Source organism: Cynocephalus volans, chromosome 15, assembly GCF_027409185.1.
Source record: "Cynocephalus volans isolate mCynVol1 chromosome 15, mCynVol1.pri, whole genome shotgun sequence".
Classification (NCBI taxonomy): domain Eukaryota; kingdom Metazoa; phylum Chordata; class Mammalia; order Dermoptera; family Cynocephalidae; genus Cynocephalus; species Cynocephalus volans.
The window spans coordinates 42,169,752-42,196,333 of record NC_084474.1 but is presented as its reverse complement, the minus strand read 5'-3'; the positions used below and the strand labels follow the sequence as shown (position 1 = coordinate 42,196,333).

Here is a 26,582-nt window from a genome sequence, read left to right as displayed (position 1 = left end):
ACAAATGATGAGTATGAATGATGAAAAAACTTCTGACCTTACTAATAATCAAAGAAATGCTTTGATAAGAAAAATCAGAGCACGCCCAGGGTCCTAGGCAAGGAGCCGAGGGCCACAGCCCCCTCTGCTCAGAAGTAGGCAAGAGAGCAATCCTGGGGTCCTAGGCAAGGAGCCAAAGGCCACAGCCCCCTCCACCGGGAAGCAGGCAAGTCAGCATACCCAGAGAGACTTAGCAGTCCCAAGAAGCTGAAAGCCACAGCTCCCTCCACCCAGAAGGAGCAAGAGAGCACACCTGAGGTCACAGGCAAGGAGCCAAGGGCAGTACTCCCTACCCAAAAGCAGGCAAGAGAGCATGCTGAAACACCACTTCTGCACAGGTAGCACACCATAGCCACTGCCACAGCTGCAGCTGCTGAAAAAGCAGCTTGATACCACAGCAGCAGCCACTGTCACCATGCAGGTAGCCTGCCGGACACTTGACTACATTGACACAAGGAGAGGCACCAGCAGAGACTGGAAAAAGAATAGGACATCTCTCCCCTCAAAGCCCACTCTCAGGTAATAGAATAAGCAACTGCTTTATAAGATGACCCAACATCAACGTTGAGATACTAGAAATACAAAAACCCAAGAAAATATGACTCCACCAAAAGAATACAGTAATTCTCAAATTCCAGACCCTATAGAGCAGGAAACCCTTGAAATGACTGAAAAGGAATTCTAAGCAACAATTTTAAAGAAACTCACTGAGACACGACAAGACTCAGACAGCATAATGAAATGTGAAAAAAAATTCAGGATATGAAGGAGGAAATTTACAAAGAGATTAATACCTTAAAAAAGAATGTAGCAGAACTCATGAAACTAAAGACTCACATAACGAAATTAAAAAACACAACATATAGCTTAAGCAGCAGGCTAGAACAAGCAGAAGAAAGAATTTCTGATCTTGAAGATAGTCTTTTCAAAATAACCTGGGTAGACAAAAAAAGGAAAAGAGAATTTTTAAAAATGAGAAAATCTAAGAGAGCTAGGAGACAACTTTAAGCTCACAAACATCATGGGTGTTCCAGAAGGGGAGGAGAAAGGAAAAGGCATGAAAATCTACTCAATGAAATAATTATGGAAAACTTCCCAGGTACAGGGAGAGACACAGACATTCAGATCCAGGAGGTTCAAAGATCCTCAAACAGATTGAACCTCAAAAGATTCTCTCCAACACATTACAGTCAAACTGGCAAAGCTCAAAGACAAAGAGAAAATCTTAAAAGAAGCAGGGGAAAAGTGTCAAGTCACCTGTAAGGAAGCCCCTATCAGGCTAACAGCAGACTTCTCAACAGAAACCCTACAGGCCAGAAGAAAATGGGATGTACATATATGCCAAATACTAAAAGAAAAAAACCTGCCAGACAAGAATACTTTATCCAGCAAGGCTATCCTTCAGAAGTAAGGGAAAAGTAGTATACTTTCCAGACAAACAAAAGCTGCGGGAGGTTGCCACCACATGACCGGGTGTGCAAGAAATCCTCAAGGGAGTCCTGCATCTGGAATCTGAAAAACAATAATCACTACCAAGAGTCCACACTGGTAGGACAAAAATGCAAACAAGAAAGAGAAAGAAACTAAATCTTACTACCCCAAAAACCCATAGTGACAATGTAATAATGCCACTGCTTTATTTCTGATTTTAGTAATTTCGGTCTTCTCTCTTTTTTCTTGATAAGTCTATTAGATAAAGGTTTGCAAATTTTGTTATCTTCTTAAAGAATCAACTGTTGGTTTTGTTGACTTTCTCTATTGTTTTTCAATTCCCTATTTCATATATTTCTGTTGTACTCTTTGTTATTTCCTCCTTATATTTGTTTTTGGTTTAGTTTGCTCTACTTTTTCAATTTTCTTAAGATAGACGTTTACATTACTGATTTGAGATTTTTCTTATTTTTAATATAGGTGTTTACAAATATAAATTTTCCTCTAAGCACTGAATGAGCCCTGCATCCTATAAATTTTGATATGTTGCACTTTGATCTTTACCTCAAAGTACTCTCTAATTTCCCTGTGATTTTTCTTTTTGCCCATTGTTTATTTAGGAGAGAGTCGTTTAATTTCCACACATTTGTGAGTTTTCTAAATTTCCTTCTGTTATTGCGGTCAGAGAACATATTTTCTATGATCTTAGTCTTTTTTTTTTTTAAAAAAAGGAAAAATATAAACAAAAAAAGTTCATGGAAAGATTTCCATTATCTTTCAATTCTGTTTTTCCACAAACTTTTTGAAGTGCCCTTGTGATTATATTGTTCTATTGATTTTTTTATGCAATTTGTGTTGCTAAACTTAAATATTTAATTTCTGTTGTTATAACTCAATTTGAAATGAATTTAATGGATTTCAAAAAGCTTTCCTTGACAAAAGCTAAGTTTTTGGTCTAATAACACCATAAAAAAACTCAGTGTAATTCTCAGTGTTTGAATGGCAGCCATCTGACTCCTCTCTGGAGTGTTAAAGGTGTTTCCAACAGTCTCAAAAGTGAAACAGAAAGTGAAGTTCCGTATACACTCCAATGTGTATATTGGCTACACTACCCTTATACTTTTTGCCCATGAGTATGGTGACAAAGACTCTCTGCCTTCTGGACTATGCCTCCACCTTGGCCTATAAAAACTGCAAATTCTCGGCACAAATGATCGAAAACACACACACACACACACACACACACACACACACACACACACACACACACACACACACCCCCTTGGCCTATAAAAACTGCAAATTCTCGGCACAAATGATCGAAAACACACACACACACACACACACACACACACACACACACACACACACACACACACACACACACGAACAATGACTAACACAGTTTCTAATGCTCAAGGCAGCATCCGTAGGATGACCCTAGCCACTCTTAAAGTGTCTGCCTGAGAAAGCTTAACACTGCTGAAAGATTTTACTGTTTGTTATAGCCAACACCTAATGACAGGACCTTGACCACCCTTTCTTAGAAAATTTACTAAAAAGGGCTTATGATAGCGAATCCTTCCTCTCTCTCTCTCCTACAACTTGGGAGTATCTTTCTCAAGGAACTAAAAGCCATTCCTTTAAAATGTAATCACCATGAAGGATAGGGCCTCTGTCTCCCAGTCTCTGTGGGAGGACAGAATCCTGACTTCAATAACTGCCAGCTAGCAGACCCAGCTGGCCAAACTGAATTTACACTGACCAACCTTTTGTAATTTTTCACTTTCCTGACTATCCTGAGCCCCCACTTGTCCCCTCTCTGATCCCTCATTCTCCCTTTAAAACTTGCCCAGTCACCTCTGTACAAATTAAAGTTGAGTTGATTTCAGACTGAACACTCCTTCCTATTGCAAAAGTATATTACTGAGTAAAATCTGCCCTTACTATTTTAACAAGTGTCCAGCTTTGTTTATTTTTGATAATAGAGAGACTTTTCCTTTGTAATTTAAAAAACAATCAGGTTGAGAGGGTAAACTATATCTCAGATATCAGTATCTAACACTGATGACATAAAGAAAAGCTAGCTAAAAACACCAAACATCTCTGCAGAGCTCACTGAATAACTTCCATTGTCTAGAAAGATGTTTGAGTAATCTGAACACATAACTGAAGGCTAACTGAGGCGCAAATGATGACTTAAATCCACAGATATTCTGAGGCAATATATTAAAGGACTGCATAAGCAAGTTCCAAGTTCCAAGAGTTGGAACCAGCCCAAATGCCCATCATCAGATGAGTGGATACGGAAAATGTGGCACATCTACACAATGGAATACTACTCAGCTATAAAAACAAATGAAATACTGCCATTTGCAACAACATGGATGGACCTTGAGAGAATTATATTAAGTGAAACAAGTCAGGCACAGAAAGAGAAATACCACATGTTCTCACTTATTGGAGGGAGCTAAAAATTAATATATAAATTCACACACACACATACACACACACACACACACAAACCGGGGGGGTAGGGAAGAAGATATAACAACCACAATTATTTGAAGTTGATACAACAAGCAAACAGAAAGGACATTGTTGGGGGGGAGGGGGGGAGGGAGAAGGGAGGGAGGTTTTGGTGATGGGGAGCAATAATCAGCTACAATGTATATCGACAAAATAAAATTAAAAATAAAATAAAATAAAATAAAATAAATAAAAAAATAAAAATAAAATAAAATAAAATAAAATAAAATAAAAAATAAAAGTAATACAGTTGTGTCTGCAAAAAAAAAAAAAAAAAGCTAGTTGATGGGTACATGGGTCTTCAATGTATTATTCTTTCAGTGAATATTTAAAATTTTGTGTATGTTTAAAGTTGTCTCTAATAAAATATATTTTGAAAGATTAAAAAAAAAAAAAAAAAAAAAAAAGCTTTGGGCACCAACCAAGCAGGCTCATTACACGCACAAAAAAATGGAGGTTAAGGAGTAAAAGCTCACTAGGACTTTAATGTGAAGAAGTGAAAGAATTTCCCCAGTAAGCTGTAGTTAGATTTTTGGGGAGAAAATACAGAAGATTTATGTTGGGTTAGTCGTATGTTTTATTTAAGGTTATGGATGGCTGTGACAACTCATATTGCATCATGAAAGATGAACAAGTAAAACACTTCAAAAATATAAGAAATGCCTATTCAAATAAATTACTCCCTGCCCTTACCCCAAAGATATCAGAAGGGATAGGAAAAAAGCCATAAATTTATGAAAACAAAATGTCAGGGCCTTGAGCAAAGGAAGAAATTAGCATCATAAAATTGAAGAACAAATGACCTCAACAACTGCAAATCTATTTTAATATGGGAGACTGTTAGATTCTTAACATGATGAAAGTGGAGGAGTGATAGAAACTGTATATTCCTCAGGTTGGCCAGTTAGCTCAGTTGTTTAGAGTGCGGTGTTGTAACAACAAGGTCAAGGGTTCCAATCCCCGGACTGCCCAGCTGCCAGAAAAACAAAAACAAAAAACCCCTATTTATTCTTGATATGTTTTGTATGTTCCTTCCTTAAACTGAACAAATATTTACTGAATGAAGAAAGTCCCAGATCTAAGAAAGTAAAAAATACAATTAATCCGAAGGGCTTCTAACTTTACTCAAGTTATCAGAGCATATAAAAAGTAAAATATGCAAGTTCTTGGAAGACAAGAAGCTTTGAAACAAACATATCAAAATAACAAGGGCATTTTTATTTTTAAAAAATCATAATTAAGAAATCAAAAGATATACCTTTTGGCTGTGAGTAAATGGGAAAATAAAATTAAAAGGCAACTCAGGTCTGATTTAAAAGATTGCTGAGGCCAAAAGAATAAATCCTTAAGTTATATGGAAAAACTTTTAATATTTTAAGTAAATGAAATAAGAATTATTAGTTAATATATGCTACCGGAATTTTTAAATAATGAAATGATTTTGTGAAAACTAGAAATATATTGACAAACATGAAAATTTCAAAACACTAAAGGCAAAAAAAAGTTACAATCTCAATCAAAACCAAAACATAGACCAAGCAAACAGATGACACAGGTGATATATCTAGGAAAAAAATACTGTTATGGTTAAATTATACAAATAAGGGTACCAAAGGAAACACAAAGAACAAATGGCAGAGAATCATAATGGGCGAGAATCTCAAAAATTTCTAAATTTAGGAATTTTTCTAAAATAAAACAGACTCCAGACTATTCAGAAAATATCCACGTGTTCAGCTATCTGGAAAAAAAAATTTTTTAATTTAAAAAAACTTTACCTGATTTGAGTGTCACATATTGCATCCAGGAATTAATATTTAATGCTGTACCCCACAGATATATACAGTCAATTATATGTCAATACAAATAATAATACATTTTAAAAGTTTAATAAAAGAAAATACACAAGGTGTCTCCAGAATTTATCCTGACAAGAAAGACAACCCGACTATTTTTATCTAGAGATAAAAAGTTAAAACTTTACATATGAAAAAGATAAAAAGAAGCAGGAAAAAAAGAAAAGCTTTTTTTTGAAAAACAAAAATTCTGATTTTGCAACTCTAACAAAAAAAAAAGGTCTAAGACTGCGTTGTCCAATGTGGTAGCCACTACCCACATGGGGCTATTTAAATTTAATTACAATGAAATAAAATGTAAATTCCTTAGTTGCACTAGCCACATTTCAAATGTTCAACTGCCATATGTGGCAGATATGGAACATACCCATTACTGCAGAAAGTTCTATTGGACAGCAACCCTTAGAGAACTGTGCTATAAAGCTAACTTTTCATTATGAGGACAGAAAAAAAATTATATAAAAAACATAAAACACTAAAAGAATGTGTCAATAAAATTCAATGGTACTGAAATAACGTAAGAATATACAAATGCTCCTCAACTTACGATGGGGTTAAGTCCCAATAAACCCATCATAAGTTGAAAATATCATAAGTTGAAGATGCATTTAATATACCTAAACTACTGAACATCATACTTAGCCTAGGCTACCTTAAACATGCTCAGAACACTTACACTGTCTATAGTTGGCCTACATCATCTTATACAAAGCCTATTTTATAATAAAGTATTGAATATCTCATAATTTACTGAATGCTGTATTGAAAGTGAAAAGCAGAATGGTTGTATGAGTAGTTGAACTATGACTTCCACTGAAAGTATGTCACTTTCCTATCATCCTAAATGAAAAATCTTAAGGTGAACTATAATAAGTCAGTGATCAACTGTATTTTAAAAGATTAGAAACCAAGATCATTGTCAGGACAAGTGGCAATGTATAGTCTGTGTTGTTGTTCACAGACTGTCTTTTTGGTACTCTCTTCTGCCTTCTTCACAAGATTCTTTGTATTTTTATCCTTATTTAAGTGGTTCTAATATAAATATCTTTCCAATAAAAGATAAATATCTAACACACAGCACAATTATTAATGAAAGAATGAGAAAGAATGAAAAATGATCAATGAAAGAATGAGAAAATAAGGCATATACAGCAACCATGAAAAATAGTTTAGGATAAGAGAAAGTTGGACCATATCTGCTATGGTCTAAATGTGCCCCCAAAATTTATATGTTGAAATGTAATCGCCAATGTGATAGTATTAAGAAGTGGAACATCTATGAGGGGATTAAGTCATGAGTGCAGAGCCCTCCTGGATGGAATCAGGGCCCTTAGACATCAAATCTGCCAGTGCCTTGATCTTGGACTTCCAGACCCCAGAACTGTGAGCAATAAATTTCTCTTTTTTATAAATGATCCAGTCTCAGGTATTTTGGTTAATTTTGTTATAGCAGCATAAACTAAGACAATATCTATAGGAAAAACTTCATCCCTATATCAGAATGATATTCAAAGTTTCCTCAGTTATAGATAGTTATTACAACTAGTTTATATTTTTATTTGTATAATTATTTATTATACCTTTGCCCCATTCCAAAAACAATTTAGGGCAGGTTTAAGTCAGTTTTTGTTGAAAGATAAGAACAGTTAAAAAGATAAGGATAGAAAAAATTATATCCCAACAGCACTTAGACAAAAATAACGAGTACATCAGAGAGCCTGCACCATCATCAAGACAAAAAAGGGGGGAGGAGGAGGAGGAGGAGGGCCCCCTAGATAAGTGGAACATAAAATGTTAGGGGGTCAAATTTATCCAGGTGATAAAAATGAACACCACTTTAAAAACTGGGTAGCAATAGGAGGAAATTAAGTTAGATGTATTTTTTACACCATTCTCCATAATAATTCTATGTATGTTAAGGAATTCAATATAAAAATACACTAAAGAAATGATGAATTATTGAAACTATCAAGGAAGTGATTAGTGACAAAGAGAATGCTTTCAGTAAAGAATTAGCAATAGTGTCCTTTATACACCAATCTCCACAACAATTCCATGTATGTTAAAGAATTAAATATAAAACATGTAAAATTATTGAAAATAATTTATTGCTTTCAGTAAAGGAGAACTAGAAAAGCATACTCAGAAGATAATGAGAAGACTAGTCAGACAGAGCAGTTAAGGTCCTATGGTATGAGGGTACTTCAAAAAGTTCGTGGAAAAATAGAATTAAAAGATTACATAATACAAATCTTTCTAGGAACTTCTGGAAATTATAAGGAGGAAATTAGACAAACTGAACCAAAACTCTGCAAGGTGTTAAAACCAGGAGTTGAACTTGACTTTCCACAGAAGTTAATTAAGGAAGTGTTAGAATAACCAGAATAAGCACGTGGGCATGAACATGTGCATGTCTGCCTGGTCCAATACTGCTGTATGTTTTATATGAGTAACATTTCATATAGTGTAAGATTCCATAGTAAGAGTTTACTTGATTAAGCGAGTTTCTCTGTTAAAATTTTCTTTAATCTCTGGCTGTTGACTATGTAACGCACTAAAATAATGCAGATGAATAAGAGTCTCTACTTTCAAGTTGTTCATTAATTCCATCTTGTTTATGGTTTACAATTTTTGTAAATGTCATCTCAAATTCCTACAACAATCTTCCCACTATAACCAAACCATGTCCTTTCATCCTTTAAAATTACCCTCAAATATCATGGCCCCCAGAAATACTACTTCTAGTTCCATTCACCTCCTCCATATTGTAATCTGCTTTAAGGACTTTATCCTTTTTCCCATTTATATCACAAACTTTCTTTTAAGCATTTGCCAGAAACCATACTGGAACTTTTCCGGCATGCTAGATACAGAGTTGTTCCTTAAGAGCTATACTTGCTTACACCACTGTTCTCATCTTTCACTGTCACCAGACCTACAAACTCAGTCGACTGTCTTTCCTCTCAGGACATTACTCTCTCACTTAATTACTTAAAAATCTATTCTCTGTAAATAGATGAGGAACACAGACATACTCCAGAACATCCCTCCACTGGAGCCTTCTATACAAATATACAGAGTCCACTCATTTAAGGTGCTGATTATCAAACACTATCTGGAGACAGCACACCTCAGAAACATAAATACATTTTATTTGTAACCTTTCCCTCCTAGACCAGTCAGTGAATTCTGATTTAAGGATGGGGACAGAGAATGTTTTCAGTACTGAATAATCACTAAGTGGTCATGTTTTTCTTGGGCTACCTGTCTTGTTCTTAGCAGTTTTTGCTTACTTCTTCTTAAACATAAATATAATAACATCCTCCCAACTTTAACTGGAGCTCTTTCAACTGGTACCTAACTAAAACCCAGAGTCCAAGTACTAAACCAAGAGGCTAAATCAAAGGCAAGCAAGAATTTTATCACCATTGTTAGATGTATTTTTAAACTGCTTCAGGGCTATTTAGAACCATACTAATTTTAAATTACTTTCAATCAAAATAAGCAGCTAAGAATCAGAAAACGTGAATTCTAGTCACAACCCTGAAATTACTTGTGCACTATTGAGCAAGTCACTTAGATTAAGTTACTTTATCAATAAAATCAGTGACTAGTATTAATACCTATAGATTTCTTCTACCTTTAAAGCATTATGATTTTATCACAAGGTTTCATTTTTGAAATTAATTTATTCACCTTTCATATAGGCTGAATTGTGCCCCACACACCCAGATTCATATGTTGAGTCTTAACCCCCTATACCTCAAAATGTGACTTTATTTGGAGAAAGGATCTTTAAAGAGGCAATTAAGTTAAAATGCTGTCATTAGGGTGAGGTTTAATCTAAATGACTGGTGTCCTTACGAAGGAAATTTGGACACAAGACATATGCACAGAGGGAAAACTATGTGGAGAGTAAAAAGACAGCCACTATAAGCCAAGGTGAGAGGACTCAGAAGAAAACAAACCCACCAACGTCTCGATCACAGACTTCTGGCTTCCAGAATTATGAGAAAATAAATTTCTGTTAAGACACCCAGTCTGTGATATTTAGGGCAGTCGTAGCAAACTAATATACCTTTCAATTGTTAAAAAAAAAATTACTGACTGACCATCATGTACAAGATATTACAACTACAGGATGTTATTTCTGAAGCCATCTACTCACTGCATAAATAATTATAAAATTTTATTTTTCCTCTGAGCATATTCTCCTCAATTAAATCATAAGAGATAACTTTAGGTTGATATAATTTATGAGGGTTTCCTTTCAAAGTGTACTGACACTACAACTTTCCTAGAATATCATTTTGGCAGATAAATATTGTAATCTATATAGAGAGGATAATTATAATCTTTACATGGAGGTTCAGTACAGTCTAATATACAATCAGAAACAATCTAAACACCCAACAATGGCAGTGTCATCAAATAATAATAATAATAATCCAGGCAAGGTACTGTACACTTACAAAACCTATTACTTATTTCTGTACCAAGATGAACTACATAATCCCCCCAAAAAGCCATGGCATAGCAAAGAATCAAACTTACAATGCTTCAAGAGAATATTTTTTAAAAATCAGAATACACAAAAATTAGTATGGCCTATACTAATTAGTATAAGCTATAACAATTAATTATATTTTCTTGAGTCTTCCTATGTCCAAAAACTACAGGTGACCCTGAACAAGATGGGTTTGAACTGCACGGGTACACTTATACGCAGACTTTTTTCAATAAATGTATGTACAGTACTGTCAATATATGAGGGTACTTCAAAAAGTTCATGGAAAGATTCCTATTATTTTTTAATTCAATTTTTCCATGAACTTTTTGAAGCAACCTCATATTTTCTCTTCCTTAGGTTCTCTTAATATTGTCTTTTCTCTAGCTCACTTTACTGTAAGCATACAATATATCATGCACATAAAATACAAAATATGTCTTAATCAACAACTCATGTTATTGGTAAGACTTCCAGTCAACATTAGGCTACTAGTAGTTAAGGTGTGGGGGAGTCAAAAGTTAATGTGAAGATTTTCCACTATCTGAGGGGCTGACACCCCTAACTACCACATTGTTCAAGAGTCAACTGTATATCAAAAACAGATTTTCATGTTATATATAGATTTTAAGAAAGAACTTAAAAAAAAATCAACTTGTTATTTTAAGAATTAGCATTTTAATGGTTAACCCAGTAAACCTAGTTTAAGAAATAATGAGAAAATCTCTAAGGAAATAAAAAGAAGAGCATAAAGATTTACAAATTTGAACAAGGGCATTAGTTTGAGTGAACTATCAGAAACTGCTAAAATGTTGGCCAACAGATTAAATAAATTATGGTGGAAAAAAAAATTATGTGGTTCTTATAAATCATAAACTAAAACTCTGGTTTTTAATCTTCAATGGATCACACATTTTGAGAATCTGATAAAAGCTATGAACACTCTCCCCAGAATTACCAACATGTATATGCCCCAAAACTTTTGCACGTAAACATAGGAGGTTTATAAATAAAGCCTAAGCTACCTTAAGAAATTTCAGGCCAGAAAAACTTAATATCATAGAAACACAATGCTTATAGCATATTGTTAAATTTTAAGAAGCAGAGGATAAACCAGTGCATACAAAGAAAACAATACATTTTTCTGTCTATGAACTAGAAAAAGACAGAGACTAACTTATTGAGTGGTTATCCTTGGATAGTAAAATTACAGATAATTTTTATATTACTCTGTGGTTTTCTATATTCTCCATATTTTCTACAATGAACTGGTTATAAAATAAAAAAACAAAGTTTAAGAAAATTTATTTTATCCAATTTATATTAGTCAAGTAACAAAGTAGAGCAGGCTCAGATAATGACCATTTGTTCAACTTTAAAGTACATAATAAGTAAATAATAAATGACTGATGATCACTGAAATAGGATGACTAAGATCATTTTGTAAATCTGCAGAATGGAGAAAGGCCAGGGTAAACATTTCCTATTTCATATAACGCCACAAACTTAAAAGCAATCACAAGCAATAACTGAAGTTCTATACCTAGGGATACAAAAGTGGAGTAGGGGAAAGGGGGATGGGGAGGGAGATCGGGGATAACTGGGTGGGGGGACGTGGGGTACAATCACAATTTGTGGTAATGGGCATGCTGCCAGTATAGATCTGGCCATCACATCTTGGGGCACAAGTGGTAACAATCAGCTTTGTACTCCATGAATAGTCATAACAACAACAACAACAAAAAAAAACCCCAAACTGAAGTTCTCCTATATGAAAACAAAATTATTTTTTTGCTTTTGGACTTCAGGATATGTTCAATGTATCTAAATTAAACTTATAAAGAAATAAAAGTTAGAACAAAAAACTTACATTTTCTATTGTGCATTAACAGAGCTTGTTTCAAATCTATAGTTGTTCTTCCTAATAAAGCATCTGCTTTTAAAGTGTGATGACTCCAAACACGAAATTCCAATATAGTCTGTGGGGTCACATTTCTGTAAGGGTAAAATTATAACAAAAATACAGGAGTATATATCATTACTCTAAGTGATAATTTCTATTAAGCCATTTACAACAATAATTTTTTAAAACCATGAATTCAGTTTATTTGAAGAAATATTATATAAAACAGTAAACTATCTAATTATAATTTTAAAAGTATTTACTTTCAAATACATTAGGACTTTAATAACTAGATAAAAATTTTTATAATTAGCAAACCAAAGTACCAGCGATACAGCAAGATTCTTATTGAGACTTACTAATAATAATACTGTTTCTCTTTGAACAAATTTCTAAAGATATTGGATAACTGATGGCATTAGTTATAATCTTACCATACATAAATTTATACCACTATATTTCAGAAATAACAAAATGAAAGATGACTGATTTTCTGCCTTATTTATTTCTATACCAAGATATTCAGAAAAAATGTGGCTATATGGAAATAATTAAGTTTATAAAGCAAATGCAAGAATTATTATGCTTCCTCTCTAAAAAAATGAAATTAACCAAAAAGTTCTTCACACTTTTAATTGCCTATTCACACTAGAAAGAAAGCACTCATTACTCATTACTTTGAAGTCATTATACAAAATAAAAAACATATTCCAAGCAGCACACTTCCTTTTAATATTTTGCATTCTATATACAAGGTACTTACACAGTTAGTTGTTCATCCCACTTTGGATTAGAAGAACTACTGGATTTTGCTGTTTTCTTAATTTCTCCATCTGCAACTACTTCTGTATATATTGCTGTTCCAAACCAGTTCTTTTTTCTTTTTAGTTTGGCACTAGAAACTAACAGAAAAATGATAATCACTAGTGAATATGAGTCACCAAAAAAATAGTACTGTGTACTACCAAATCAATAAAAATGGAACTAACACTTCTCGTGTGTCTTGAACTCTTGTCAGCAGCAGAATGAAGCAACGATACAAAAGGGCTATTCACAGTGTCTGAGAGCCACATTTTATTTATCCTTTCATCAGTTGATACACATTCAAATTGTATCCACTTTTTGACTACTGTGCATAGTGCTGCTATGAACATTTATATACCAGTGGAACCATATGCTTCCATTTCTCTTGGGCATAAATTTAGGAATGGAACAGCTGGCTCATAAGGTAACTCTGTTTAGTAACTGCTAGACCATCTTCCAAAGTGTATGTACCATTTTACATTCCTACCAACAGTGTATAAGGGTTCCAGCTTTATCACATCCTTACCCACAATTTGATCTTAATACTAAACCACATCAAGGATCAAGAGAAAAGTATCTTCAGATTCAATATGCCTATTAACATCCCTGCCAGGTAGTTTATACTTGCCTTTCTGAAATCATTGTGGCACTTTTTAAAAAAAATGTCCTGCCTGGAAAGTTGGTTTAAAAAAAAAAAAAGTATTTGCCTTCCAAATAAGAACTTAAAAATTAGAACGTCATTATAAAGTTAATCATAATCCTTTACAGAAAGCGAATTTTAAATCTAATTTATACAAGATGTGAAGGAACTAATTTAGTCTGAATATGTGACTTTAAACACTGTTTACAACTATTAATCCAAATAGGGGACTACATACTTTCATGGCAAAATACTGACTACCAAGCAGTAACAAGAACTTATTAAGATCACCACCTCTATAATCAATTTCCTATCAACATCCTGTATTTGAGATGAGGAAGGGGAAAGCCTCCTCCCACATCATATGCACGGGATGTTAAGGATAGGAAAACAAGCTATGCAAGCTTCGATTCTATCATGAGAGAAGAGTAATCCAAATAAATAGTCACACAAATAAATCACTGAAACACATGATAAATGCCTCAGCAAAAGTAGAGTGTTTGCATTACTGTAGTCTTCAATTGACATTTGAGGAATAACAAGAGATTCAAAGCAAATACTATACTTAAGTACTGGCAACACAGAGCAATCAAAGAGTGTTCAACGTTATATGTCTGAAGTGCTACTATCAGAGTCTTGGCAAAACTCATTTCCATCCTTCACTGTTCCAAGCTGCTCTAAGTTGAACACCACTGGACTGATAAAGAAGGCTCAGGCTTGCTCTCTCCTAAGAAATCCTCCAATCGAGATTTTTCACTCTGAATAAGAGTGCCACTTATCTACACATTAGAATAACACTGGGAGAAGAAGGAAAAAGTATAGGATGGTCTTAAAAGCACGGGGTTGAATGTGTCTGGGTTCATATTTTAACTCTGCCACTTACTAGAATACTGACCTTAAGTAAGTCAATTAACCTCTCTGTCCCTCAATATTCTCACCTGGAAAATAGGGGAATAATAGTACCTAATTCTTAGGATTGGTGAGTGAAGACATGGAAAGCACTATCATCATCAGTGACTGTCTGGCATCCAACAAAGGTGACTCTTCCTGACTGTACAGTATTAACTCTTCTGAGTTAATTGCATATCCATTCAAAATACATCCATTGTATACCTTTAATTGGCAAAGTGCTCAATAATACTAGAAGCTGGCAAAAGAGATTTTTAAAAGATAATTTTTAATTTCACAAGGAATTTATAATATACTGTCAAAATGTGTATATAAATAACTATAATACAACAATTTTAAGTAACTAAAAGACAGTCTTATCAACTCAAATAGTTGTTCTAATTAGTGGGATTCATAGGGTAAGTTTTATTTTCCCACTTAATGAGTTTCCTTTGGTGTTATACACAGAATGTCCACTACTGTAAGGTTATAGAAGTATTGAAAAACTATCAAAAAAAAGAGAGTCGTGTAGGGGAAGTTTGATTTTAAAATACCACTCACAGTAACACCCCCCTCCAAAAATCTAGTAATAAATTTAAGAAATATATAGGATACATGTGAAAATAACTTATAGTTTACTGATGGACATAAAAGACTTGAAGAAAATGACATGATATATTTCTGGATTTGAATATTTTAACACTTAAAAATTTCAATTACCTTCAATTTAGTACATTAATTTTAAATAAAAACACCAACTGACTAGTTTTGAATACTTTTCCTGGGGGCAGAAGAAAAGGAGAGAGACCCTAAAATTCAAATAAAAAGCAAGGAAAATTAGAGAACAGTGAAGGCATATTTTAAACTGCAAAATAATGAGAGGAGATTTCTCCCAAAATTTCTCTTAAAAGTACTATAAAATGAAAATAATTAAAACTGACAGATGTTAGTACATTATAGTGACATTTCAAATCAACGGGAAAAGATAGATTATTCCACAAGTGTTGAAACATTTGAAAAGAATACAGTTAAACCTGTAATTCTCACCATCATTACAAAAATAAGACACATTGACTTAAAATTTTTATTTTAAAAGTGAAATTATTAAAGTACTAAAAGACACAATAGCTAAAAAACTATAAATGTGAAATGACAGCCCATTAGTTTTTCAAGTTCAAGTCATCCTTTTTATACATCTTGCACACTTTATGCTTCCTGTTGGAAGTCTGAAATCTAAAATACTGAAGATAATACACTTCTGTATGTTATTATGCTTATTAAGTACATGGTACACTACAGTATATTACCATATTATGGTAGGCAGTTTTCTGTTTGATTTTTTTTCCATCATAGTTTTCCTGCTTTCCACGATCAGTATTCTTATTTGTTGCTGCCAATCAGACACAGGTTATACAAGAAATAAGAATAAGAATAAGCCTGGCTGGTTAGCTCAGTTAGTTAGAGAACAGTGTTATACCACCAAAGTCAAGGGCTTAGATCCCCATACCAGCCAGCTGCCAAAAAAAAAAAAAAGAAGACAAAAAAAGAAGAAATATGGTAATAATAAAAATAAATGAGGATTTTTTTTAAACAATGTGGCTTAAGGCAGAGTACCTTAGTTTACAGATTCTCAACTGCCAGACTGCAATAGTAGAGGAGCCCTAATCATGGTACTTATTATTTCAAAAAATAAAAGAAAAATCAATATACAGAGGTCACTGCTATCTAATAAAAGGAGCAACAATCTGGAGTCCTAAGTCCCTGGTTGCTTTCCCATAACCAACAGAAGGCACTTAATGCTTCTGTATCTGTTTCCTCACTGATAAATCAGGAGTAATATTTATTCCACAAAGTATTGTGAAATAAGTAAGACTGTGGATTTTAAGGTGCTTTTTATTTTAAAAAATTAGATCAACAAAATAAAAGAAAGGCAAAGGCAAGGAGAAAGGAATAGAAAAGTAAAGTAAGGCACTAAAACATGGGGCCATTTAGCACAGTCCAAGTTCAGTATTTCCTAAGAGCATCATTGTATTTCAAAGGTGAGCAGTAACAAAATGATAAATACTATGGTGGCATTATCTCAGCTAATTAGACTCCCCTGGTCCTAACCTATTTTCCAATTGGTTCTATAGACTTCTCTGATTCTATGAGCTACCTAATAGCTTTTCAGTGAATTCCTTTTTGGCTCAAATCAGCCAGATTAGGTTTTGTTACTCTAACTGAGAACTCATATACAGGAGGAAAGATACATATTTTGGTCATAGGTCCTATACAAGTTACAATGAACTGAAAATGTGGCTCTAAGCTTCTTATGTACAGTAAAAGCAGAAGTACAGGAATTATGTAAGTGGTTCTCAAGTGGAGTACATATCAGAATCATCTGGAGATCATTTGAAAATACACATGCCTGTGATTCAGAGAAAATGAAATACAAATATCCCTTATGGCTCAACCTCACTCATAATGAGAAAAATGTTATTTAAAATGACTCTAAGATACCCCCAAAATTTGAGATTATATGTTGGTGAGGATATGGGGAAATAAACACTCTCATATATAGCTGGTAGAAGTACAAAATGGTACAAACTTTATGGAGAAGAATCTGGCAATAATTGGCAAAATTACATGTGTTTACTCTTTGATACATCAATCTTATTCTAGGATTCTATCCTAATGATACATGAGCAAAAATAATAATATGCATGAAATAAACATATAAATAAATATATGCATAAAGCTATTTCTTGGAGCACTATTTGTAATATAGTCCATCAATAGAAGACTAGTTGAGTTAATTTTGGTACATCTGCTCAATAGAGTACTGTGCAACAATTAAAAGGTATAAGGGATATCCTGCTACAGAGCAAACTCTAGAATATTATTGTTAAGTGAAAAAAAGCAAGGTGCAGAAAAGTACATAAGAACTGGGGGGTCAGAAGGGAGAGGTATGATACATATACTGTACAGATCTGCTTATATTTTCAAAAAGAAGCAACAGAAGGATAAACCTAAACTAATAAAAATGTTAACCTGTAGGGCAAGGAGGCAAGTGGGAAGAAAGGGACTGAGTAGGCAGATCTCTTTAAATGCACCTCTAAGGGCTGGCCAGTTAGCTCAGTTGGTTATAGCACAGCCTTGTGACACCAGGGTAATAGGTTAGGATCCCCCTACCAGCCAGCCATACACACACGCAAAAAAGAAAATAAACTCACCTCTAGAACTACATAAATGTTTACATGGTTATAAAACAAAATTAAATAAAAAATATAACCGAAAACAATGAACCTAGCTGATTATCAAGTTGGTGGCATAATCAATGGAGAATTACTTTAAGTTACTTTGAAATATGGTATTTTTATATACCCTAAGGAGATAAAACTCACAAAGAAATCTTATACTGCAACGAATGGGCTTTTTTTCAGTAATTTTAATGTTGTTATTTTGAAACTATTTCTGTGTGTGAGTTAGGATAAAACAGATACAATTATATTAATGTTACCTGAAATCATGATTTTTGGGTTAACAGAAAAGAGATACAAACATCAAATCAAATTAAATAAAAATATCTTTTTTCCCTTTCAGTGGAAAATGGTATTTAGAAACTACAGTCATTTTTAATTGGAAATATCAACATGAACTAAGGATTTGTTTTTTTGCTTTCTAACACAATAAATATTTCCTAGCTTGTTCACTGAAAACTAGAAACAAGGTAATGAGTACCACAAGAATTACAGTCTATCTCCTCACCCTTACCACTAATCCCACCCCTCCTGAGGCAAATACCTTGTATGCACAGTCCTCCCTTTTTACAACCACATGGTAGCACATTATACACACTACTCTACCCTATACTTTTTCACTTAATATTATCTTAGAGCTTGCTCTTACTGATATATATATTAACTGATTTCATTTCATTGTCTGTCTAGAATTCTGCTGCCAGTCTTTTGCTATTATAAACAATATTAACAATATAAATATCAGCAAAGTAAATTTCTAGAAGTAAAATTGCTGGCTTAAGGACCACTCTTTATTGAATTACATATTCCAGCTAGTGAGATAAATTATCTAAAATCCTCTAACCAAGCTTTTTCATGCTTTTACAGATGCTGTTCTCTCTCCTAATGTTCTCTGCTGCCAATCTAAGTTGAGATGAACTCCAATTCTTCCTGGAAGAATTAAAGTGTGACTCTCCTTGTGAGTCTTTCCCTTATTCATTCTTCTGTGTCCACAGGCCATCCCCAATCCCAAGCAGACCTAGGACAACTTCCTCTAAATTCTCACCACACCCAGTTACTGATCACTTTGCATGGTAGCTATTAATACAAAGCAAATCTATTTCACCACTACACAGTAAATTCCTGTAGAACTAGGGCCTTGTGTTTTTATATATGTAATCCAACTTTACAAATATTTGCCCAAAAATTGAACAAATGGCTTAATGGATAAAAGAAGGTGGACTTCAGCATCCTGCTCCATCCTATTAATCATTCAGAGACCAACTTAATGACACTTATTCAAAAACCCAAATTCTCTCACCACTAAATAGGATATATCTTCTCCTCACCCAGCATAGGTTCAATAAATATTTACTAATAAAATATTCTTAGAGGGCATCTACCTTTGAGGCATACTGCAACATATACACCATAGTATGAATCTAAAAGAAATGCTACTTACAGAATAAGTCTGCTGAATTAGGTATTCAAAAGAAAGATTCATCAGGGAATCACCATCTTACATTATTATGAAAATAACTTACCAGTTACCTGTAGCTGTAACCTTCCACTGCGGTTATTACTACTATCAGACCTTGGTGAAGCAGTGGCCATGTCCCAAAATTCAGCTTAAACCTATAAAAAAGTTAATTTATTCAGTGTTAGAAAAGAAATTGTAATTTTCAAGGTGATTAAAATTGTTTGAATCAACTAAGAAACCACATTTATTTTTAACCCATTACATGTTAACAAGTTCATGAGTGTCCTCCACTTAAAATTATGACTTAGTGTTATAAGTATTGTAGAAGAAAATGGCCAATAAACCATAAATGAGTCAATCTGAGCAACAAAATAAATCATAATACAAAGAATCCAAGGTCACACACTGATTTAAACATAAATATATAAATATATAAATTAATACATATTTATTATTATATTTATTATCTGAGCCACCTGAGTATGTTGCCCCTTCATCCCTTAACTACAGTCTCTTAAATAACCATAGTACAATAATCAAATTCAAAGCTTTGCACTCCATATTCTAATTTCATCAAGTCCAACAATGCCCTTTACTGAAAATTTTAAAATATAGTATTCAGTCCAGGTTTTCATATTGCATCAGTTATGTCTCTAGTAAATCTTGCACATTTCTCTTCAGAGATAATTTTTTTCTAGTTCTGCTCCACACCTCCCCCAATTTTTAATTTTTAAATAATATACAAAGCGGAGCTACTTCAGCTTTCTTCTGCATGACAACTATCTCAAGGCTCAGCTTCTATCCACCCTTAACCTCCTAAAGATAAAGTGAAACATTCTGAGCAAGGTTGAGAAATATTAATGAATATTAATGTTTATCTTGCTTCTCCCTCTATCTGTCGTCTTCTCTATGCACCATTTAGATCCTTCCCCAAATTCAGGGACCTAATACTCTGAAATATACTCTCTTCACTTATTTAGAGTTGTGTGTGTGTGTGTGTGTGTGTGTGTGTGTAGTGTGTGTGTGTGCATGTGTAAAAAGACAATATAAACAGTTGCTTACTATATAATTAACTGACTCTAGTTAACATATATCCACAGGTTCTGACACCTCCTTCACGCCAACGCTCTTATTACACAGCTGAGAAAACAGGCTTAAGAATTACATCTACCTGAGGGTACATCAGCTGTCATGTTCATATGAGAAAACTAATGGAAACGAAACCCTTAAATATAAGTCAATGAACAATGAAAAAAATCAATGGAAATTGAAGGTTTTAATTTCTAGAAGTCTGGTGTACTAGATATTTTGAAAGGCTTTCCTGCTTTAACACAAACAGGTAGGTCCTGGATAAATTAAAATAAATGCACTACTTTTTGAGCACTGTTATGTATGTCTCAAGAAGTATGGAAAATTATCAAGCCTGCTACCACCCCATATAACAGTAGCCAAAAAAAAAAAAAAAAAAAAGGAAAGAAAAGAAAAAGGAACTGAGTTGAAATAATAGAAAGAAATGATGAGCAGTAAGCAAAGACTAAAATAAAAATTAGACTGCTGCCCTGAATGTGCATGTTGACAGTAGCACTGGGATGAGGAGAGAAAGTATTGGGGCTGCTGCAAGGTTAGAGCTGAGACTCCCATATTAAGTTAGGGTCCAAGTCAAGAGTAACTTCTAACATACAGCAGAAGCAAATATATGTGTTCTCAGGAAAGTACCCCAATTTAAGCCACTGAGATTACCCAAGATGAAAGGCAACTAAATCTGAGTCTATAATTTATAAAATCAAACTTATAAGAAAACAAGCCACCATGAGTGAGAGTCAGCAGAAACAAAAAACAATAGTTTCTGACCTCCAAGGATCTTAAATATTATGATTATCAAATATAGACTTTTACAAACTAGTTTTAGCAATAAAAGATAAAAAAAAAAAAAAAAAAAAAAAGGGCTGGCCAGTTAGCTCACTTGGTTAGAGCATGGTGCTGATAACACCAAGGTCAAAGTTTCAGATCCCTGTATCAGCCAGCCACCAAAAAAATAAATAAATAAATAAAAGAAGGAAAACACAGCCAAGCAAGAAGAGACTATAAAAATGTACTTTATACTTAAAAAAAAAAAAAAAAAACAGAATTTGTTGAAATAGTTTTTTATTTTAAAATATTTCAGATTTACAGAAAAGTTGTGAAGATAGTACAAAGAGTTCCCATATACCCCACACCATTTTCACCTATTATTAACATCTTGTTATTAGTATGTGTAGTGGATTGAATTATATTACCCCAAAACTCACTGACACTTGAATTGTGTCCAAGTTTTACATATTAGAAACTTGGCTCCCACTGTGACTGTTAAGAGGGTGGGAAATCCTATTATTGTAACTGAAAGGTAGGGCCTTGAAGAGGTGTTAGATTGTAGGACCATGGCAGAGTGATTTGATTAAAATGGTGGTCAGGGGCATGGCTCTAAGGGCTTTAAAAGAAGAGAGGAGAGTCTGTCTGTCTCTCTGCCCCCACCATCTTGCAATGTGAGATCCCTGGGTCACTGTCACCACCACCAGATGGACTTGGACTTCCCAACCTCAGAAACTGTAAGCAATAAATTTCATTTTTCTTTATAAATCACCCAGTTTCAGGTATTTTGTTATAAAAAAATAGAACCAGACTAATACAGTATACTACATTTATTACTAGTAGTAGTAGTATGCCACATTTGCCATAATAAATAAGCCAATATCAATATATTACTATTAACTAAAGTCCAGTTTATTCAGATTTCCTTAGTTTTCACCTAATGCCCTTTTTCTATTCCAGGATCCCATCCAGAATACCACATAACATTTAGTTGTCATGTTTCCTTAGATTCCTCTTGGCTGTCACAGTTTCTTAAGACTTTTTGAGGAGTACTATTCAAATATTTTGCAAAACGTCCATCAACTGGGATTTTTCTGACGATTTTCTCATTATTAAACTAGGGTTATTGGTTTTTACAATGAAGGCCACAGATGTAAAGTGCCATTTTCATCACATTACATCAAGGGTACATGCTATCAACATGACTTACGACTGCTGACGTTGACCTTGATCATCCAGCTGAGGTAGTGTTTATTAGATTCCATGACTGTGAAGTTACCCTTTCTGCTTCTCCCACACTGCACTCTTTGGGAGGAAATCACTATGAACACCCTACACTAAAGGAGAGGGGCAGTTATGCCACTTCCTTGAAGACAGAGTATCTACATAAATTATTTTACCAAATAGGATTTTTTTAAATAAAAAACTATAAATGAAAGATTTAAAACTTAGAACTTAAGAGGGAATCAGTAAACTTGAAAATACATCTAAAAGAAATCATTTAGAAACAGCACTGAAATAAACAGATAGAAAATACCAAAGAGAGGTTAAAAGATATGAAGGATAAAATGAGATCTGCCATATATCTCTACGCATAATTCCAGAAAATGAAGAAAGAGGAGATATCATACTAGAAAAGAAAATGACTTAATTTTCAGAACTAGTGAAAGATATTTATCCATAATTGTAAGATATACAATATATGTAAAAGAAGCAGGATAAATATAAAGTAATTCATACTTCGACATACAGCAGAACTGCAGAACATGAAAACAGAGACCATGTTAAAAGCAGCCAGAGAAAAAAGAGATTATATTTGAAAGAAGAGAATAAAATTATAGCAGAAACAATGAAAACACAGACAGCAGAACAAAATCTACAAACATCATTTAATTATGAAGATAATTAAAAATTATACAGCAACCCAAATTCTTCTTGGGGAACACTGAAGGCATTAAGATATATCCAGATAAACCATGGGAGAGTTTATCAATAGCAGACCTTTACTTCAAGAAAATTTAAAGGATGTCTTTCATAAAGAGTAAAATTACCACAGAAGGACGATCTGAGGCACAAAGACTAATGAAGAAACTGCTAAGTACCAAGTAAATCTAAATAAACACTATCTGAATAAAGTAACAATAACAACGTCTCATAATGTGTTTAAACAAAAACACTATAAACATTAAAATATGGAACAAAGAATGAAAAACATAAGTTGAAGGGCAGGGTGGAGAGAAAGAAGATAGGAGTTGATGTTGTAAAATCTTGCATTGTTCAGCAGAGGGATTATGATCTGGTTTAACTTTAAACTGCTTAGTATTCCTGGTAGAATTTCAAGGTTAATCACAAAGGAATAAAAATTAGAGCGTGTCATTTCAATCAATCCAAAAAAGGCTAGAAAGGAAAGGGGGAAAAAAGTGTAAATAACCAAGCCTAGCAAAAAGCACAAAGTAAGAGTCCAAGTATAAAAATAATCACAACCAATGGATATAGACAAATTCAAAGATAAGAGACACCTACAAAATAAAGATACTGATAAAATTAATGTAAAAACTGAAAAAAAAAAAAAAAAAAAGACACACCAGGCTAATACAAAAAGAAAGCTGAAATTAGGTATAATGGCAGACAAAACAATACTATTAAGGAAAACACAGAAAGTAATACAAGGTTCAATTTGGTAAGTAGACACAAAACTATAACTCTGCATGCTTAAAAAAAAAAAAATCTAACTTTTCATTCTCTCTCTCTCTCCTGACATGGTGGCCTCAGCAAAACAGAAAAATAAGTGGAAGGCTATTTCCCTGAGACTCTCTCGCTGAGTGTATGGTAGTACTGGTGGAGAAGCATATGTTTCCAAACCAGTCAGCTGAAGCAATGAAACGGATAACCTGAAAGATGTTTCAACTAAGTGGCACAGTAATGATGACAACATGTATAGGGTACATCCAACTGACGGCTGTATACTGCCCACTACTCCACAGGCTGCCATCTTCCCAAATTCCCATCCTACACTGCTTTTCTACTTAGGGCACCTGACTTGTAATATAACAGAAGATTCCATTAAGGAATTCTTTAGAAGATTACAAATCAGTGCATTCACCATGTGAACCCAGCAACCCAGAGAGATTGAAAGTCCCTGCTCAGTGAGTGCCCTGAGCCTCAATGTAGAGTCTCTAGGTAGCAGAATGAGTGGTCACTGCTGATTATGCATGGGATAAAGACAGAGATGATTGTTCTTTTGGCAGAGATAGAAATCAGTATTCTGACAAAATAGAGACCAGAGAGCCCACGGTGCCATAAGCTGCTTTGATGACTATCCATCCACCTAGAAGAGGTATAACTCTGAAGACAAATCACCGTGATCATCACAGAGACCAGGACTGCTATCATGACTGAGGCAACACAGACTATGACAGAGGCTGTGACTCCAAGAAAAGCATTTGGTAGTGAGCACCATAGGAGTGAGGACTACAGAGGAAACATGAACCACTATGAAGACCACTATGACAGATGGGACAATCACTTGTTCCAAAGATGATTACTCTCAGAAGGATTATAGACGTGAGAATAGAGGTCCCTCCCAAAGACCCAAATTGAACCTAAAGCCCTGGAGTACTCCTAAGGAAGACAACTCCTGTGCTGGTACCTCCCTGTCCAGTCAAGCAGCTTCTGTCTTTAAAGGGACAAAGCCTGTTGACCCAGCTGTGAGAGAACAAGAAGAGCAGCTACAGAAGGAATGAGAGAAACTGCAGTGTCAGCAACATGAACCAAAACTAGAACGATGGCCTTAGGAGAGACACCCAAACTGGCAAAGTCATGAAATTCAGGAACAGGAATGGTGAAGGATAGGAAGTGAGTCATCTCAGACTGAGACCTCACCCACTTCTGTCAGAAGTCAGACCAAGATGCAGGAAGGAGAGAGAGTGAGAAGTCTCTGGAAAATCAAACACTCAGTAAGGCAGAAGACTGTCCCTCCCCAACTTCTATGCCTCCAAACCTCATCAGCTGCCTTGCTGACCCCTCCACCAGAAGAACTGCTAATCCTTCTGCTTGATCTCACTGCCCAGACATGGGGTAGCAATTCCCTACAAGTGGTAGGGAAAAGTAGCTCCAGTTCAACCCTCTCAGGAAGAATCATCAAGGAAAGAAGAAAATAAAGTAAATGTGGTGAGTGTCCCAAAAGGGAAAAGTGGGAAATTCAGTATGGTCCAGGAGGGGGACAGAACAAAGGCCAGTGGAAGGAGTCTGAAAGGAAGAATAGCAAAAAGAATCAAGACTGCAGGTCTGCACTGAAGCCAAAGCAACCTGAGGAAAACTCAGCCTCCAGGTTCAGTACTGTAAATATGCTACTCTCTCAGAGACGGTGAGGGGGGAAATTATACCAAACAGATGTTGACATCCTGTTCTTCCTCCCAGTCTCTCTCTACTCTGGAACATTCAGAGCAAGTTAAATCTCTATCCAGACAAGACAAATTAAAACTCACCATCTGTGGAGGGTGGGGAGCCTCAAAGAATTGTGAAAACTACTGGAAAAAACTGACAAATTGGCCATTGTCATGGGCGATTTCAACACATCCTAATTAATCATAGGTAAAACGGACGAAAAAAAAAAAAGTAATGAACAAGCAGGCTTGAATGAACATAAAAGAATCTCATACCCAACTGTTAGAAAATAAACATTCTTCTGAAGCACTCATGGGGCATATAAAAAAACTTACACACACTGGGAAATAATGAATATCACTGAATTTCAAATAATGCTGTTCTCAGTCTCTGACCATAATATAATTAAGTTAAAAATCAATAATAAAAGATAATTTTAAAAATACAAATAGAATTTTTTAAAAACCTTCTAAATATTTCATAAGTCAGAAGAAACCATTTGGAAATTTTTTTACAGTACTAAAACTGATAAAAAATACCACAAATAAAAATGTATAGGATACAGTAAAAGTTACATTTAGAGGCAAATCTATAGCTTTAAATACTTACACTAGGGAAAAAAAGGTTGAAAATTGTTGCATTAACAGCCCAATCTGGTAAGCTAGAAAGAGAATAACGGAATAAACCCAAAGAATGTAGAAAAGAGATAATAAAGTGCGGCACATAATAAAGTAGAAAAAAAGATAAAACAAAGGAACAACAAAGTCAGAAGCTAGTTCTTAGAAAACACTAAGATAAATAGATGCTTGGCAAGATTGATGAGGGGAAAAAAATGAAACAAAATAGGAAGCCCTAAAACAGACCAATGCATGTAAAGACATACCCATGTAATGATGAAGCAATGCAGATCCATGAGAAAGGAGAGACAATTAAATGGTCCTGGAATAATCTACATGGAAAAAGATAAAACCAGATCCTTACCTCACATCATATGTAAAACCAATTCAAGATAGACTAATAATATGAATATGAAAGGCAACATTAAAACTTTTA

The 26,582-nt window shown here is 34.2% G+C and overlaps 1 protein-coding gene and 1 pseudogene across 5 annotated transcripts in view; one reads left to right on the top strand and one right to left on the bottom strand.

Annotated features, from left to right (window-relative positions):
- Nucleotides 1–26,582, bottom strand: part of WWP1 (WW domain containing E3 ubiquitin protein ligase 1) — a 116,863-nt gene that overhangs the window by 65,777 nt on the left and 24,504 nt on the right. For 4 of the 5 annotated variants that reach the window (XM_063079572.1, XM_063079575.1, XM_063079574.1 and 1 more), the window contains exons 2-4: nt 19,360–19,450; nt 13,029–13,167; nt 12,233–12,357 (exon numbers count right to left, since the gene is read on the bottom strand). In XM_063079572.1, the coding sequence (XP_062935642.1) occupies nt 12,233–12,357; nt 13,029–13,167; nt 19,360–19,429 (334 nt within the window). In that variant the 5' untranslated portion in view covers nt 19,430–19,450. Of the gene's footprint in view, nt 1–12,232; nt 12,358–13,028; nt 13,168–19,359; nt 19,451–26,582 lie in introns of those variants that run through there. The other variant, XM_063079576.1, reaches the window with a different exon arrangement.
- On the top strand, nt 23,903–25,513 carry LOC134363668 (eukaryotic translation initiation factor 4B-like; annotated as a pseudogene).